The sequence below is a fragment of the Lipophrys pholis genome (assembly GCF_963383615.2).
Source record: "Lipophrys pholis genome assembly, chromosome: 3".
Taxonomy (NCBI): domain Eukaryota; kingdom Metazoa; phylum Chordata; class Actinopteri; order Blenniiformes; family Blenniidae; genus Lipophrys; species Lipophrys pholis.
In genome coordinates this window covers 21,267,575-21,285,637 of record NC_137627.1, presented here as the reverse complement: position 1 = coordinate 21,285,637, position 18,063 = coordinate 21,267,575, and the positions used below count along the sequence as shown (strand labels likewise).

At 41.2% G+C, this 18,063-nt stretch overlaps 1 protein-coding gene across 1 annotated transcript in view; it reads left to right on the top strand.

Annotated features, from left to right (window-relative positions):
• Positions 1-18,063, top strand: part of b3glcta (beta 3-glucosyltransferase a) — a 101,445-nt gene that overhangs the window by 54,771 nt on the left and 28,611 nt on the right. The window contains exons 4-8 of the mRNA XM_080459361.1: positions 980-1,089; positions 10,213-10,289; positions 11,005-11,116; positions 15,472-15,608; positions 15,712-15,775. Coding sequence (XP_080315487.1) covers positions 980-1,089; positions 10,213-10,289; positions 11,005-11,116; positions 15,472-15,608; positions 15,712-15,775 — 500 coding nt within the window. The remainder of the gene's footprint in view (positions 1-979; positions 1,090-10,212; positions 10,290-11,004; positions 11,117-15,471; positions 15,609-15,711; positions 15,776-18,063) is intronic.

Genomic DNA, 18,063 nt, shown 5'->3' with positions numbered 1-18,063 from the left:
CACAATGGCACATTATTTGTTCGCCTGAGCTCAGATTAAGTTAAAAGTAGATAAAAGGAAACCTTAAAAATCCAATAATTATTGGAGAGTTTCTGAGCTCCTGGTAACAGCCCCCCAAAAAATCTAAAACTCTTGACAATACTTCAGTTTTTTCCTTTTCACACCTGAATCTCGGCTTCCACCTCTCAGCTCTAAATCCTCTGAAAAGCCTTTTTGTTGTCACCGTCTCTCCAGCCAGGTGCTGCTGACTTTATTTCTGATGTGAGGGACGGCTTACAGGATTACTGATGTAATTGTACAGAGAAAAAGACAAAATGACAGACCCCCCCACCCCCACCCCCACCCCCAGTCTTTTTTGTCTAGTTTTGATTGTACTGGTCACGAGGGCCTCGGGGTTTATGTGGCTTCGCTTGTGCAGCCGATGTCATTCTTCACTGAGCTGTGTTGCTATTACCGCCCTGTAAATGGATTCCACGTGAAGAGCAGCCGCAGCGAGCGGCGGGGTCAATGACAACCACGGAAACTAAACATTTTTGTCGGCACTCAACCAGCCTGTATTAGCAGTTAAATAGACATTATTGAGCTGATCGCTTCGTGTTAACCTTGGCCTCAATATCGCAGTAACAATACCGAGTTTTACTGAGACTGCAGTTGTGTCGTTGAGCCAGAAGTGGACAGCTGGGCTGTGTCAACCTTCTGGGTCCTACAGCACCTCAGAGAAAGACTCCTCTGACTGCTAATCTTTTATTAAGTAAAACAGTCCGGGCTGTGACATTTACATCCTCTCTCCCAGAGCCAATTAAGCTCTTGATGTGCCGGTTATTATCACCAGGCCAATAATGGAGATTAGCAAAAGTCACCTCAGTTATTCAGGCCGTGACTCTTATCTTGTCTTGCTCTCGGAAGGTCATCGATTGCCACGATCCTTTTTCACAGCATGTGAGCAGTCTCACATCGCCGTCCTTTGTGTTTCCTGCAGACCTGCGGGAGATTGTGTTCATCATCCAGAGTCAAAGCAACTCCTTTCACGTGCGGCAGGCGGAGGGACGGAGAGCAGATTTGCTGAAGCAGGCGCACGGTCTCGCCGAGGTAAGATCCGAATGCACACGACGTTACTGATGCATACAGAGAAGGCTCGCTCGCAGTGCACTTCAGGATGAATACATGGAAACAACAGTGTTCCCCTGCAGCTTCTTCCTGTGTTCTGGTTAAGTTGTCGCATGGCGTCAGCACAGATTTTTAAATTCAAACCAGCACATTTCTTATTTAAAATCGCTTTGGGACAAAGTGTACATGATTTAACCACATCATAAAAAAGAAAAAGTCTGTTGAACCATTTGCTTCCCTCTTAGGCAATAGTCACATGGCAATATTGGCCAAATGTAAATATTGAATGACAGCATGCTACCCGCCAGATTAAACCTGGAAAGTACATTAAAGTTGGAAAGTGTCATTTAAAATATGCAACAGTTGCTCCTCTTTGCAACAAGTAGTCATGTGCTCACTTAAGATCTATTTTGGAAATCCAGACATTTGCTTTGAGGTTCTGGTTCAAAAAAGAACCGAGGAAAGCTCCTGTTCTTGGCTGCGTCTCTGTGAATAGTCAATATACTGCATAAAAATTCAGCACATTCTGAAGGAATCTTCTGTCTTCTTCACACTTCCATGAGTTAGCTCATAAATCTCCCTCCGAAGAGGCGAGGGGAGTGGCGGCCGTCCTTCGGGTTGGTCACTGCGGGTCATTAGAGTTACATGGAGCCGCTCTGTCAGGGTGAAAAGTGCAAGCACTCTCCCACCATCAGTTATTACGTCAATAGCGGCAGAAGCCGCCGTCGCCGCTCCCCGATAGTGTGTATCCACAAGGACATACATGACGTACATCAATGTCTGTGATTGTGATGGTGGAAGGGTAATAACAGGGGTGTTCCAGTTGGGATGGCAGGCACATTGATCATTTCTTCTGGCGGCTGACCTCCCCTTTGATCGATCGGGTGTCGATAAATATTTCTGTGTAAGACATCAAAGGGTCCCTCGAGGCCTCGTCTGCTCCTTCCACCACCAGTTTAGATTTCCTTTACGTCTTGAAATGCCGTGGGCAAAAGAGCTGCACAGAAATACACAGAATCATTTTGTTTTTTTCTTGTTTCAGATTAAATGGATCATAAAGAAACTGGTTTTCATTGGTGATCTGAGTGTAAAGTTGTAAATGTTGTTCATTTAAAATCAAGCCTATAAAAATGCATTTAGAACAGTGAAAAATTGGACTGATTACAAGAAATAATGGATTAAAATCATAAGAAGGCCGCAGTGCACAATAATGTCTTCATTACCGATTTAAATAAGCCGACAGTTTGAGGAGACCTCAGGTGTTCGGGACGTTTTGTTCTACAAGTGAGGAGCATAGAAACTAAATCCTGTTTCACTTTGTTTGGTCCTGGTTCTGGGAACACACAGTAGACTCGTCCCAGACCACCTGAGGGGTCTGGATGCTTCATAAAGAAATAAATTATCCAAGACCGTTCGGCGCTTGGTAGAGCAGCAGTAAGATTTTAAATTGATCGATCTTTTTTGTTAAGATCTGTAAAACGACAGGTACAGTCATCCCGCCTACTGAAAATAAAAGCAAGAACAAGTTTTTCAGTGTCTTGTTTAGACAGAAAACCTTTTATCCTCGCTGTGGTTTTTTTCAGATGGGAATCGGCTGATTTAGTTCTAAGTGCTTGTTAAAATTCAGGCCTGAGTCAATAATTACACCAATATTTTTAAGTGCAATCCGGGTCAGTCTTGCATGCTGTTGGAGGTGTTGAAGCACATTAGTCTGAGAAAATTGTCTTCCTTTGTGCACTCTAGTATTTGCTGTTTTGCCTAATGCTGCAACTGTGACTTACTGCGACTGAGGCAAAGATAAACAGTTCACAGTGGAGGTTAGCGGTAAATCAGTGATTCAATCTGAGCTATATATGTATATAAATAACAAATGCAACAAAATGAGCAGCTGATTATAAATGGACATATTCATTTATGGAAGGATTCCTTCACACCCAGACACACAGTCACCACTGTTATGTCAGCGAACATATTCAGAGGTCACAAAGCCTTTTTTGTAACTTCTCATTAAATCCCTTTAGAGCCCGATGAAACGCGGTGTGATACACGAGTTATGTTCCATTTGGTTAAAGAGTGAATTCAGCATCGCTTATTAAAATATCACAGTAAATTAGGTAAAGCAACTGCTCACCATGTTCACTCTATTAAAGGCGTATTTGTTTTTAACATCGCTGCGCTCTCTGATTCGTCACTGACTCGCAAACTCCGCCGCAACTCATTATTTCTCTGGTTAGTGCTGCTGTTACGACTTTCAACATAATCAGGAAATATGCGCCGCGATTACGCTCTACACATATTTGCTGTTTAATTGCAGCTCCCTTGAAAGATTACTGAACTCAACTCGTCCCATGTGTCTCATGTTTGTCTATTGATGAATTAGAAATCCTCATTTTCTCTCTAAAGTGGCTGAAAAACCACAAATAAAGGTGAAATATCTCGAGAATCTTGAGTTACAAACATTGATTGTAGATTGTCCAAAGTATGCGAATAAAAAAAAATGTTTTCTGTAATGAATTGTGGCGTCAATTTGTGCAAATAGATGCAGTTTGTCATGAAAAGATTCAGTTTCTTAAAAGATTATCTAATTTTATGAGATCAGACAGGCTTACTGCATCTTGTGTTTGCATTTGTGATTTGGCATTTTCAGCCTCTGTTGCATACAAATAAACACTAAATCCAAGGGGGGGGGAAACAGCAACTTCTTCAACAGATGGTAGTAAAGACTTAACAGTTTTCAAAGAAGAACGATGACAAAGGTTTTTGATTAAAACAGAATATTTAAAGAAAGAAAAATCCCTTTTGCATACAGAGTAAAGACTCAGACAGCGACACAAGACATGTGAGTGTGTCTGTCAGTGTTTTTTTCACTGTAATATTTTAACTAATCAAAGCTTTCAGAGGGTGTCGACGACCTTCATTGAAGGACATTTGCATAATTTCCTCAATGAAATAATGTCAGGAACATACCGTGTGCTCTAGGTTCAAACACGACTACAAGACAGAAATGCGAGGATTGAGGGACTTTGCCAGCTCGCACATTATGCCAAGGAATCCTGGTTGTATAGCAGCAAGAGGAGGGGATGTTTGGTTATTGTATCAGTATTTTACTATTAAAGCACCATTTTTAAATGAAACCTAATGTTTTACCAAAACACCAATTTACTAACTGTATGAAATACAAATCAAACTATTAAAATGATCTGAGGTGTGACTGTTACAGACTATATTAAAAGGGAGTATGAACATTTGAGGGGGTATTTTGTTTAATTTTCTATACAAGAAATGACCAAAATAAAAATATAATCAAGTTTTAGTTTTAGACGCATGTTTTATTAAAACACACACGTTCGAACTGAATGCAATGATGTTGATTAATAAAGACAAAAACATATTTTCAATTAATTATTAAAGGGTCATATTATCCAGCTTTTCAACACTTTCACATGGTCTCATTGGTCCAACAATGTTGTATTCAAAGTTTATTGCCCCAAATCCAGCTTTTCCTCGATTTTCATCCATTTGAATATTGGATCATAGGAGCTGCATTCAGAATCTGCTGTGTCTGTGTGAGCTGGACTGGCTCCGCCCACACATGCTCATCTTGGGAAGAGGAGGAAGTACTTCCTCTCGTGGTGCCATGTGCCAGAGCAGAGCTGTGGTAGGGCCAAAGGGAGGGCCTACCTTGATTGGGATTGGCTAAACCCCTGATGACACTATATAGGGTTTGATATCTGATTGGCTCGATGGATCAACACACTTTATAAAAACTGAAACAAGGCAGGGAGAGAAAGTACAGATTTTCTTCACTTCTGGGGCATTAATTCCTGATATGGGGACGATTTTTAATGTTGGAAAACCATTAGAAAGTGAATTTTGCATAATATGACCTCTTTAAGTTGGACTTAGATCAGATCTTCCTTCTAAAGCGAAGTGAAAACAGAACATTTTTGTTGCATTTTAGGTGTATGTTTACATGAAAACGGTGCTCGGAGCCACTGAAAACGCAACTTCTTGAAAATGCTCCGACCCTGTATGCATGTAAATAGGGAACACACAACTTTTATGAAGCTCTGCTACCGCGCTTGTGTACCAGTCGTAAACAATTCTTCTGCACATGCTCAGTAGCTGGACAATAAGAACAATGTTTACTCCACAGTGTCATGACTCCCAGTCCATATTTTCCTGGGTGGTTGTAAAGCTGAGAGTCCCCGTAATAACAATCCACCTTGGTCGTGTGTCCATACAAATGTCTGTCTTCTCACCATTGTTAATGTTTGTTCATGCATGTGTGTGTGTGTGTGTGGCTTCATTACAAAAACAAACAACAGCACCTAATAGTGGCCCAACATGAAAACTACCTCAGCGTTTCTGTTGTTTCCATGTAAACTGACATCGTTTTCCAAAACGTTTCCGTTGGAGTTGCGAAACGTTTCTGAAACGAGAACAAAAGTATGAGACACTTGAAACGCGGGACTTTAGTATGTAGTATCTAATCTGTGTGGCGCTGTTGTAAGAGTCAGTTTGTAGACTTTCACTCTCAGGGCTTGAGAGTTGACAGTCACTGGATTTGGGGAGACATTTCACCCCGACCAGACATGGTTCCCAAGCTTCCAACTCGCACACTCCTCGGTAAATGCTATTTACTCTCAATATATCATAATGGCAAAGACTTGATGGTGCTCGTGTTACACTAAGTGAGAGTTCAGAGTTAATTCTGTGACTTTTCTTTCTCTTGCTACAGAGCTGCAGCGGTGCTTAACTTACATTTTTAAAAAGCTTAAATTTAAGTGTTTTCTGTGGTCTGCTGTGTGAGCAGCTTTGGTCACACAGCGAGAACATTCAAGTCTGGCTTTGGGGAATTTTTATTCCTGGAGTTTGCATGTTCTACATTTCTTTCTTTGCTTTTACAAAAATTTGAATTGAGACTGGTCTTCTCGTTTAAATTGCTACTCACTATTACTTCCCACTGTCCAAAAAGTTATGTTTGATGTTTATTTGTGACACTAAAACAGCAAGATGGCTGGCGACTTGTCCACAACATATAGAGCGATATGGAACACGAATGGATGACATTATACACATTACATAACGTAATCTGAGGATTACAAGATGCTACTTTAGAAAGAATATTTTTTGAGGCAACAGAAAGTGAGAGAAGACGGAACAGAGAATATTCTTTAGCAACTTATCCTGCTCAGGACGCTCAGGAGTGTTCAAGCTGCGGTAGAAACATCTTCCAGGTAAAAATCAAAGAGAAAAAAAAACATGATTCCGGTCAAAAGTATTGTAATGCCAAAAAAAAAAAAAGTCTTCTGTGCTTTTAAATACTTTAACGCTGAAGCAGTGCAGATGAATATTTAAAGTCGTAGGCTGACATCGGTTACATGTAGAAGATTTATGGCCTGGCTGTTGCACCTTTACAGGAAAACTCATGTAAAAATCAGTATATCACTGTGAGAGTGTTTTTCATACATGGCAGATAGTCCTGTTTCATCCCCTTCTGCACACACACGCACGCACGCACGCACGCACGCACGCACGCACGCACGCACGCACGCACGCACGCACGCACGCACACACACACACACACACACACACACACACACTCTTGTATATTCTGTGTCAGCTCAGGTTCCTGCAGTCCGACATCCTGCCTTCTGGGAGAAATTCACATTACATTTATACACTATTTTTGTCATTTAGCCAATGCTCATATCCACGGAGACAGACGGAGACGACTCCAGAATGAGATTAAACTAAAATCTTTACCAGCACTGGTGGAATCCAGTTTGTTTTAAAATGCTTTCCTCAGTCTGCGTTCGCAATTCATACTTTTTAAAGGCCGCTTCGAAAAGTAGCTGATCCGTGGCTTTATTTGGCTTTAATTACCCGTCAAATGTGTCATTTCTGAGTGCAGCATTATGCTGAAGTGGTTTTGACAGGTGGCCACTTCATCTTTACCCTCCCCTCCAGCCGCTGCTGAGGACCTTTGTTGAAGCGCTTCATCTCTTACAGGCAGGTCAAAGTGACCATCATCTTCTCATTGGTCGCCAGGCAATCAGTGTCCGGCTCGTTGTGAGCATGTCCTCACAAAGATTGGCCTCTTATCTGTTGATTAGGGGCTGGCAGCAGGCTGCACAGAACTGCCTTCTAAGTATCGTCTCGTTCATCTTTTAATCCTTCGGTATTATGTTAAAGAGCCTAATCGGCAATTTCTTCATTCTCTCTCAAACTAAGAACAAGTGATTGATGCCCATCGCAGAATTATATGAAATGTGTATGGTCTCTGTGTGTACGTGCGTTCATGCGTGTGTGTGCATCGAGATCATATAAATGTGTTTAAAATAGCCATTGGAAAAACTGAAGGGCTGAAAGTATTTCAAGCATTTTATGCCTTCGTCCGCTGCTGGTCCTGAGTAACAGATCCCATCTACATGTGGACGCATGAAAATCACAATAAAGACCTTGAACCTTGATTGCATTTTGAGAGCTTAAAGCCGCCTTCATCAATGAAACAAAGGTGCCAGGTTTGCATTATCATCTGCTTTAATTCAACTGTGATTTAATTTGTCCTTATGTAACAGAAATGGTGTAAACGTCAAATTGTGAGTGGATAATAAAACATGCTACGTCTCATTATGCAACTCATTTCAAGATTTAACTGTTAATTTAATTAGATTAGTGCTAACAGATCTCTAATAGGGATTATTAAGTGTACACAATTTGACATTCATCGCCTAAATCAAACACACGGGCACCGAGGAGGCTCTTCTCCCCGACTTCCTGTGTGATGAGTGGACCGTGCTGTAATCAACCACAGGGCCTCTCGCTCCGCTGAGTGGTTTCCCTCACAGTGTGAATCAGTGGCTCTCTCAGACAGCCACCACACCACACACCTCCTCTGCCCCTGTCCACACTCCCAAGGTTTTCTTTTCATTTCCTGAAATTCACTTTTCTCATTTTGGGTGGAGATTGTGTGCTCTGTCCAGACTCTGAAATATCATGCGCTTGGTGATATTTCTCACAAGCCCGTTTTTTGTGTGTGTGTGTGTGCGTGCGTGCGTGCGTGCGTGCGTGCGTGCGTGCGTGCGTGCGTGCGTGCGTGCGTGTGTGAGGGCAGGGAGTCACAGCAACTGAAAAGTCAACATCAGTTTTATTTATCACGTCTCATGAGTCGGTATACACTGTGTGATCTCGGATGAAAGGCAGCAGTTCTTGGCGATTTCTTTGATTGGCACCTGAAATTTGTGATCTGATGTACAGTGAAAGGCGTTTAAAGACAGCTGATGTCACTGTCCTCACTGCAGACAGACCTGAGATAATCTTCTGACTGCAGTTACATGGATCACAAGCAGGATGTGGGATGATGTGCGCTTCTAGTAACAACCAGTAGAAATGTAGCCGGAAATAAGACCGGTGAAAGTGGGACTGAAAAGTTTTTGCTTTTCAACTTTGTAACTGAGTTTGATATTAGAAAAATACACAGAGATACATAGTTTTTATCAAACAATTATCACAACTTATAGTAAAGTATGATTAAATTCAGTTTCATTCTTCATTTGTCCCAGTTTGGTCTTGAAGTTGCTTTTTCATTGGAAGGTGTTTCACCCTCTCACTTTAAATTGCGCCTTGTTATGAGTGTGAAGCTGACTTCAAGCCAACATTGGAACAGAGGTCGGGAATTTAAACGAGGGTCTCTGATCACATTCATTGATGGGGAAGATGCGGGGAGAAACATGATGGAGCCTGCATATGGAGGTGGAAACTATAAAATAAATGTTCCCTAATTAGAGTTGAACTTTTTGCACATAATTTCTTGTGTTGCTTAAATAAGTGGTACATAAGTGTGGCTGAGCGATTGTTCACATTTATGGACCTCTACTATCTGAATTTTGCAATTAGATTTTTTAAAGATCCAGCTGTGATGGACCGTACAGAACAATGATACTGGTGAAAGATCGTCTGGATGCATAATTAATGTGCACTTTATTGCCATTAGCCCATGTTCATATTCAGTGATTCTGTTTCTGGAATAAATGTGTGTCTTAGTCTCCTCGTTAAATCCTGTTTGAGACGTTAGAGTTCGGTGGGCGACAGAAGATTTTCAGATTTTTAAGTGACCTTTGGTATTCTTGAGTTGGGGAAAAGCCCAGCTAGACAATCAACACCAGCACGGCTCCAAAACTATAGTTTGCAGATCCCCAAGGAGGTTGAAGCCTGAATCACAAAACATTAAAGTTGACTGATCTGGTTTCTTTTCAGACGGGACCAATCATGTATAAAGCATAAAATAAGTCACTCCAGGGAACATTCACAAACTGCTAAAAAAAGAGGGGTGATATACGGATGTACTTCCTTTGACTTGTTTGAGAGTCCTCGCCTGAATATTTCCACCCGTGTCCAGATCATTGATTCACCTTCTGCTGCTGTGTCTGGATTTCTTTTCATCTCACATTTACAGGCCTGTAATTGCACAGACCTGTAATTATAGTCCCCTGTACTGTTCTTTTCCGACCTCTGGCTAAGTGGCTGAGGTTATTCCTCTAAGGGTTCTTTTTCTGCAAATCAATGGTGTTTTGATTAACATGTACATATACTGTATATTGTAAGATCTCGATATGACTATGGTAATGCACTTGAGAAGACTGTCATTAAAAGGCCCTATAGAAGTAAAATAAAAATATAAGCTGTATTCATGTTCAGTGTAGTGGGTTTTGTCCGACTTAATAATATGTCAAGGTCTTGGATAAAATGAGCAACATGTAATCAAGACACTCCATTAACTTGACGCTCATGTGTTTAATCACACAGGTCAGACTTGCTGTTATATATATTGCCTTTAACCCTTTATGGACTCTACTCATAGAAATGCTCATGAATATGAACTCTGAACCATATTTGAAATAATTGAAATTGATGTGTATATATTTATATTATATTCAATAGATTTCACCAATTCATGTGTATAAATTGACTAGGCTGGCCTGTCAGCTTTGATCACACTGCACTAAACACTGATTTCATCTTTTCGCTCTCCTTCAGGTCGACTTCTTTTTTCTTTAGGTGTCACACAGTTCCTTATAACGGCCTCTGTTTTTCTTCCAGAAACCACCGGAGGTTCTGCTTCTTCACCGTTTATCACATAATGAGGGAGACTGGAGTATTCTTCCTCTGCTGCCTTAGTAAGTCCCCCCATAGCTGTTAGTGTTTCATACAATTAAAAACAGATTTAACTTTAATTAGGAGTTCATAGGGTGGACAAGATGTTAGAGGTCTTCTTCCAGTTAATAGTTTGAAGGTCATGTTGAGGTTGTGAGGACGTCATGTTTGCCTGATTTGCTTCGAATCAATCACAAACACAGAAGCTGTGATTAATTGGCGCACAATGATAAATCCTTTCTTAATGTGTTCGTGTGACAATAAGCCCATTAGTGCAGTTATTCAGTGGTGTGTGAACAGCATGATAATATCACTTTCCTTCAAGTTTTAGTCTGCTTAACTATACAGTATGGATTTAATGATTGTTTTGAAAGTAAAACATCTGAATTACTCTTTTTTATATATATATATATATATATATAAGATTGAGAAACCGAAATCAACAAAATTCCAACCAAACGTGATGCAGTGCTCCTCCCTGAGAAAAGAGTGAACACTTGATGTGTTCTGTTTCCTTTCTCGAGAGAGAGAAAAACTCTGACTGTGCTGATCGGACTCGATCAGTCGTCTCAGTCTGATAGGACCTCACGCTGGAATGAAATGAGAAAAAAAAAAAAAAAACTCAATCAGTGTTTCTGAGGGTTTTTCTTATTTTTTTATCTATGGTGATTTTCATTTTCTTTTCCGTTATGAACTGTGGTTTTGATAATACTTTATTTTCTGTCTGTGGGTCCTCAGCTTATCCCGCTCCTTTGGGAGGAACTCATCCTGGATTGTATTCCTTGAGGAGGAGACAAACGTGAACATGCCCATCCTCGCCCAAGTCCTCGCCAAATTTGACAAGAACAAGGTTGAGAGTTTTCCTCTTTCACACTCTCTCACTGTTTGTTTGGACTCTCTGTGCCAAATTCATCACCGAGACCAAAAGCTTCCCGTTTTGAGCTCTGGCTCGGTTGATAATCGCCTCAAATGAAGAGATACGGTATCAGGTCGGCTGCAGCCGCCTTGCGATCGCCGAGTCGAGCCGAGCCGAGCTCCACCAGCTCACGGCACAACCTGTCAGACGTGTCACTCCAGGCTGAGCTGCAGACCTAATTTAAGCCCTGTCCCTCCACTCACAAAATCTCTTCTATATGGGTCGTCCGGGAGGTCGAGTATAAATGTTGAATGAAGGCTGGAGAAAATCATACATCAGGGCGGTAATAAAAAAAAGATATTCCTTTAATCAAGCGAAATAGCTTTCTCCTTAAGTAATTTCTTCATTTATGAATTATTTACTTTATCCTAAAGATTGGCACATTCCTACGGAGCCACCAAAAGGGTCCCGCTGAGTATTTTTCTGTAGATTAGCTTTACGATATCTTTCGTCTGACCCACGGAGAGAGGCTAAACTGTCTTATGACTCAGTAGCATGTATAATGGCTGCAGGTGGAGCAGGAGAGAGGGTGCACTCTGAGCTGTGGCTGCACAGCCACGCGGCCGCTCCATTGCGTTCAGGGATAAACGGAGAGGAGCCGGTTCACCGGCTCTCTCGCTGACCACTGCTGAGATGGACCGCAGCTCTGATGATGGTGACAGTGGCCGTGGAACAACACAGCTGTCACCATGGCTGGAGCTGTGACCGCGCTGTGGTTCTGACCATTATGGCTGTGACACATTTATTCGTAATGGTTGAAACACAAGTGCTGTGTGTAGGGGCAATAGAGAAAGCATTGGCGTGTGTTTGTGTGTGTGTGTGCGTGTGAGTACGATTCTATGCATTGCTGGCTAAGTGCACGTATGGGTGTGTGTACATTAGTGTGAGTGCAATGATGCATGAGTTCATGTGGAATCGAGAAAACATTGGTGTGTTTTTGTGTGTGCGAATGCATGTGCAAGAACTACTCTATGCATTGGTGTGTGTGTGTGTGTGTGTGTGTGTGTGAGTGTGTGTGTGTGTGTGTGTGTGTGTGTGTGTGTGTGTGTGTGTGTGTGTGTGTGTGTGTGTGTGTGTGTGTGTGTGTGTGTGTGCATGACATTGGGTGCATTGACTATATATAGGAGTGATTGTGTGTGTGCAGTGCATTCATGCATTGATGTGCACGTGTGTCCGTGTGTTTGTGTGACAGTTTCCACGCCATGTGTTATATTGATGCTCCTGTTTGCTGAGCTCCCGCGGTGTGTTGGTAACACATCAGTCAAACAGGCACTGCGGGTTGAAACAGTAACAGCTGGACATATTCATTGCATCACAGATTGTAGCTGCGGCAGCAGCAGCCAAAGTCCAAACAAAAACCACATTCAGCCGAAGCTTCACCCGTCGCAACCTGGCGCAGCAGCTGCAGCCGCGCTCGCACCCAGCAGCTGGACGCTGCCTTTTAAAATGAGTAATGGCCAATAAATGCATCACATCATCTGTCCACTCGGTAGCGTCCACAGAGTCTCCTTTAAGAGCGTTACAGCTGGATCAGACGGAATGGCAGGCATATTGGGCTTTAATTCAAAGGCAGGAAAATCACTTCTGTCTGATGTTTCTTAAGTTTTGTACAATTTGATGGTTTCATTTTTGTTATTTTTCACAGTAGCTTCAGTGTTGACAAGCCGCCATAACGCAAATTATAGGTGAAAATTGCATGAGTATAACAGCACTCATGCTTTGATGGAAAACAACTCTCGGAAAAGGGGAAAAAAAATGGAAATCACTTATTTTCATTAGCAACGACTGAACTTGTTTCTGTTCCAATCTTTCACTGTCATGTTGTCAAATTACACCTTGTGAGCTGTTTCACTTTTAATGCAGAGATGGATTTTGTTTCATCTTGAGCACTTCCACAACTTTATTCTGATGAGGAAACAACAGATGCTTCATCCTGACAGCTTGATTCATTACAGCACATCTTAAAGCAAAGAGTTCTGTCTCAGGTGTTACACCTGAGTGTTATCAGCCTCACTGTGTTCAGAAAGACAGAAAAATAGGTTTTTATTTCAAAGAATGAGATGTGAGTCTACCTTCCGAAAACACTTTGAAATCAGCCACAATCAATCAGACGTTGGATGATGACATTAATTACGTTGTTTTTCAGTGGGTTGATCTCCTCTCGTGCAGTTGAAAATAAATGTGTGCTTCAAAATGGGAAAATACTGTATTATTCTGGAAACGTGTTTCAAATGTCACATTTGTCAGACTTACAGGACCTGGATCTGGGAGATGTGAAGTAATTATATTAATCTGATCTGATGGTTTTTAACATTGAGTCAGAAAAATGTTAATTGAAAATGTTTGTCCATGACCAGGTTTCTCCATTACGTACGTATTGATGTATGTCTCTAACTTTTTTTTGATATAGTTTTTTTAACCTGGACTTTAATATTAGCGTTCACCATGTTCAGAGCTTAGTTCTCATATCACATGACATTTGTCGCGTCTTCACTTCCGGAGTAGATCTTTGTTGACGCGCTGTCCGTGTCAAGAAAATATTCATAAAGACACAATTGCAAGAGATCCAAGAGATTTCTTTTCATAACAGCTTATCACACGATGCTGATGACATGTATAACCTGATAACGACAACAATCGGATATCATGATCAGTTTTAATGTGCATGTAAATGTGTTCACTGTCAGACAGGTTTAGAGTTGTGTTGAAATGTCCAATATTAAAAAGTGGAGTCGAGGTTATTTTGAGCATTAAAACCAATAATCTCAGCTCACTTGCTATTTTGTGATTCAGCTACCTGATGGCCTGTCTGGGGAAAAAACAACAACTTTCTTTTGACTTTCAGTTGTACGATAAGAAAGTGTTGAGGATTCATGAATTAATTCATCCAGGTGCAACTTTTCTGGGTTCATCTCTGTGAATTTGAAGTCTGAGTTATCAGATGTTCTTTTACATTCATGTCGACTAAACAGTTTCAAGCTTTGTTTATGTCTTACTTGTGGCGATACTGGCTAATTTAAAAACACCAATTATCCTGAAACACGTGTTTTTCAAAGAAATCCGGAGTGCACACACACACACACGCGCACACACACACACACACACACACACACACACACACACACACACACACACACACACACACACACACACACATACACAGAACGCGCAAACTCCACATAGTGAGGCATCAAAGCCCGGACTCGAACCGGGGACACCCTTATTTTGAGAGAAGAGAGCAAACCACTCTAACTCTGTACAGCCTTGAAACCTCAGTATGTGGATGTTTGAAATGAATTATGGGAAAACATATCTTTTCCTTTGTGTTAATTTGAGAATTCCGGGGGTTAAGTGGTGAACAAAATCAAACAGTCAGGTGCGATTTTACAAACGCTTCTGTCTGCAGATCTGGTTTGAGGAAAATTAGAATAAACCGTGTGAACAAACTGACACACTGATCGTAAAATTAAACACTCCAGCAAAACTGTAAGTCTTAAAAACAAACTATTCAGAGAGATATGCAGTTTAGGAAGTGCTATGCTAAGCGCTAAGCTAACTGGCTGCTCGCTGCTGATAGGAGAGTCTTATCGACTCCGGCGGAAAGCAGATGCACGTATCAGGCAAACCGTTGGCCCGCTCCTTTGAACTTTATCTACTTCAACTGTTGGAGGATTTTGTTGAAATATCAGATTTTCTTTTTTTCTTCAGATATGTCATGAATTATGATCAGAGCCTTTGTGGCAACAATATCTGGCATCTTTGAACTTTTGTACAAAAGGGAAAGAAAAAAAAAAATCTCATTATTTTCTCAGTCAGTAGCCAACCTACTCACTAGAAATAATTTCCAAGTTTTCCTGACGAGTGCAGTATGAGAAGTCGACCAAAAGCCTCGTGTTTCCTCTTGTTGAATGCTATGTTTGGAAGGAAGGTCCAGGGTGTGCTTTGGTTACTTTTTGTTGAGTGTTGAATTCCAGGTGCGCCACTTTCCTTTCAAAAACTGTTGCAATGGATATTCTGCAATAAAACTTCGACATCTGATGGGGTAGTGGTTTGCACTCGCATGTCACAGCAGCAGAATCCCTGGTTTGAATCCTCTCTGTCTGGGGTTTTCACGTTCTCCCTCTTTGTTTCAGGTTAAACAACGACTCTAAGTCATTACTCATAGTCAGCTGCGATCAGCTCCATCACCCCTGTGACCCTAAATTGAATAAAGTGGGATAAGAAATGGCTGGAAAAAGGAAAAATCCTTTTGGAAGTGTTCAAACGTGTCTCTTCCGCTTCTTCATCAGGAGTGGTTTCTTGGTAAGCCCCTCCGTGATGAGGAGTCGACCATCATCCATCACTACGCCTTTGCAGAAAATCCCTCCGTCTTTAAATATCCGGACTTTGCTGCTTCTTGGGCCTTAAGTATCCCTCTGGTTGTACGGTGAGTGTGTGTTTTTTAAACAGAGTAATGCACTCGATCTCATGAAGGATTTACTATATTTGCTGTTTATTTATTACATATTTCATGTGATTCCATGTTTCAGGCTGGCGAACAAAGTGAGAGAGGAGCCACTTAAATCTGATTTCACCATTGACCTGAAACACGAGGTGAGATGAAAAGCCCAGTTTTTACCTTTGATGGTGTTTAGTCTGGAAGGCTCGCCACTTTTCAAACGTTTCCCCGACAATGGCTAGGTTTTTTCACGCTCAAACCACTAAGAACTTGCTGTAATTTATTTGCACACAAAAAAAGAAAAACAGAGAAAGGCACAAAATTCGTCTAACCCTGAAGCGAAATCTCATTACTTTGCAGAATTGTCATGGTGCAAGCATTGAGGCTCTTATTTTTTATCACCGAAATTCAGTCAGGCAGGCATCCAGGGATTTTGTTGAGTAAACACAACATCAGACTTATCAGACTCGGTTTGAAGAAGGTGGCTCAGGTTGCGATGGCATGAATTCCCTCCTGGGGAAATGAGGTAAAATAATTTACATCCTTCATATGTACAAAATAAAGTCGACAAAGCAGTGTGTTTTTCCTGCTGTTTCCTGGAAATAAGAACATTTATTTGAGCACTTGCCGCTGTGAACTTCGGTTCTACTTTTATGCACAAACTTGTGCATGCTTTATATTCCAAACATGACATGTATTGTCAGTGTCAGTACAGTTCACTGGTGTTTGAGACGCTCCAGGCTGTAAGTTAGCAAAGCATCAGTTAACAGTGTCTACTCTTCTTTGAAATCGCTGCAACAGTACAGACGGCCATAATTGTGTCATCCTCATGACAAATCCTTTTACTGTAACATCTCCATCTTCCCCCAGTAGAATACTTAAACCGAATCCTGGATTTTATTTGGTTCCTCTTTGGAGTACAGCTCAGTAATACCTACCGTCTCTCAGGGTTTACTCCTCTGCCGTCATTCATAATTCATCTTAAATACTAGATATGCTCGGAGTCGGCCGGTTTTTATGATCAAATAATGTAATGGTCCAAATAAGATGACTCTCGTTATAAAGCGACTCATTCTTTTGGAAAAAGGCTTTTGTTTTTATGACGATTTAACAGCTGTTGTTACCATTTTTAAACACTATAGAGGCGTACACTAAAGGCCCCTGCATACTCCCTTTTAGAAGCCGTCAGAACAAGGAGAAGGTTCGGCGGTGACGTCAGCCAGCTGCCGAAAAAAAGTGTTTTTTCGACAGGACTGTTGATGCTCCGGGGAGAAACTGTCGAAGTCGCAGGCCACATCCCCTCGCGGCAGCCACACGTCTGTGAAGCTTCGTTTTAACTTCTCAACTGCACAGCTTGTTTCTCGCCTCCAATGTTTTCAGAACTACATTTCTCTGAAGTGTTTCAGTAATAAATGGGAAGTTTGTGTCCGAGCCGCCGTGTTGGTCCGGTTTCACCCGCAGGTTTTAACTGCAGGAGCTGACAGCTTTCAGTGATGCGTTCAGGGGCGTCACGTAAAGCCGCCTTGCGACATGTAATTCTTCCTACACGAGGCCAAACCACATCAAACATACTTTAAAAATGAAAACAACTAATTGTATATCTGTAGTTTTAATTAAAATGCATGCATTATATATTTTTACCTTGAAAATATTTACAGTCTTACAATAATCTGGAGTGATTTCAATTTACATCTGATTGAAGTCATTTATACATTTTAGAAAATGGGCTCAGAGAAAGTAAAGTAAGAGGACTGCATTTCCCAGTCGTCCATGTTTGGTTTGCAGACTCCGCCGTCCTCAGCTTATTCCTCACACAGATTTTGGGCACCGCTGGTTTCACTGCAGATGCTGTAACTCTGGTGCTCTGGTTGCACCTGCTCCTCCCATAAGGCCCAGATCTACTAAAGGCTTGCATGTATTTAAACTCGATATTGCGTCACACTTGTTGAAGCTGATCTACTAACTGGATGCACTGAGGATCATGTCTGACAGACGCTCAAATAACACACAACCAAGTTAGGTTTTTAAATATTGAATTTCGATTGTGTGTTTGAAAAGCGATGCAAACGGGCTATGCATTTAAGAACAATTATTTATAAACTTATATTTTCTGTGTTGTACCTGCAACTTTGATGTTGTGACTGATTATTCCCCATATTGCCTTTTTTTTTTTTGGTCCAAATTGGGATTTATTTTCTGGATTTTAATTTTGTATTACTTTATTCTGCAATATTGTTTTGCACATATTGATCTGTGGAACAATTTTACAAGACTTTCCCCCAGGGCTTTCACAGAATTGAAACCATTTCCAGCAGATCACTTAATAAATGTGAAAATCCCATTTAAATACTCTTTTTTTCCACGAGATATCACTCATGGTGGCATTCTTAGAGAGATCAGAGGCAAAAGGCAGGCATGTAGAAAGAGCAGTTTTTGCTTTAGC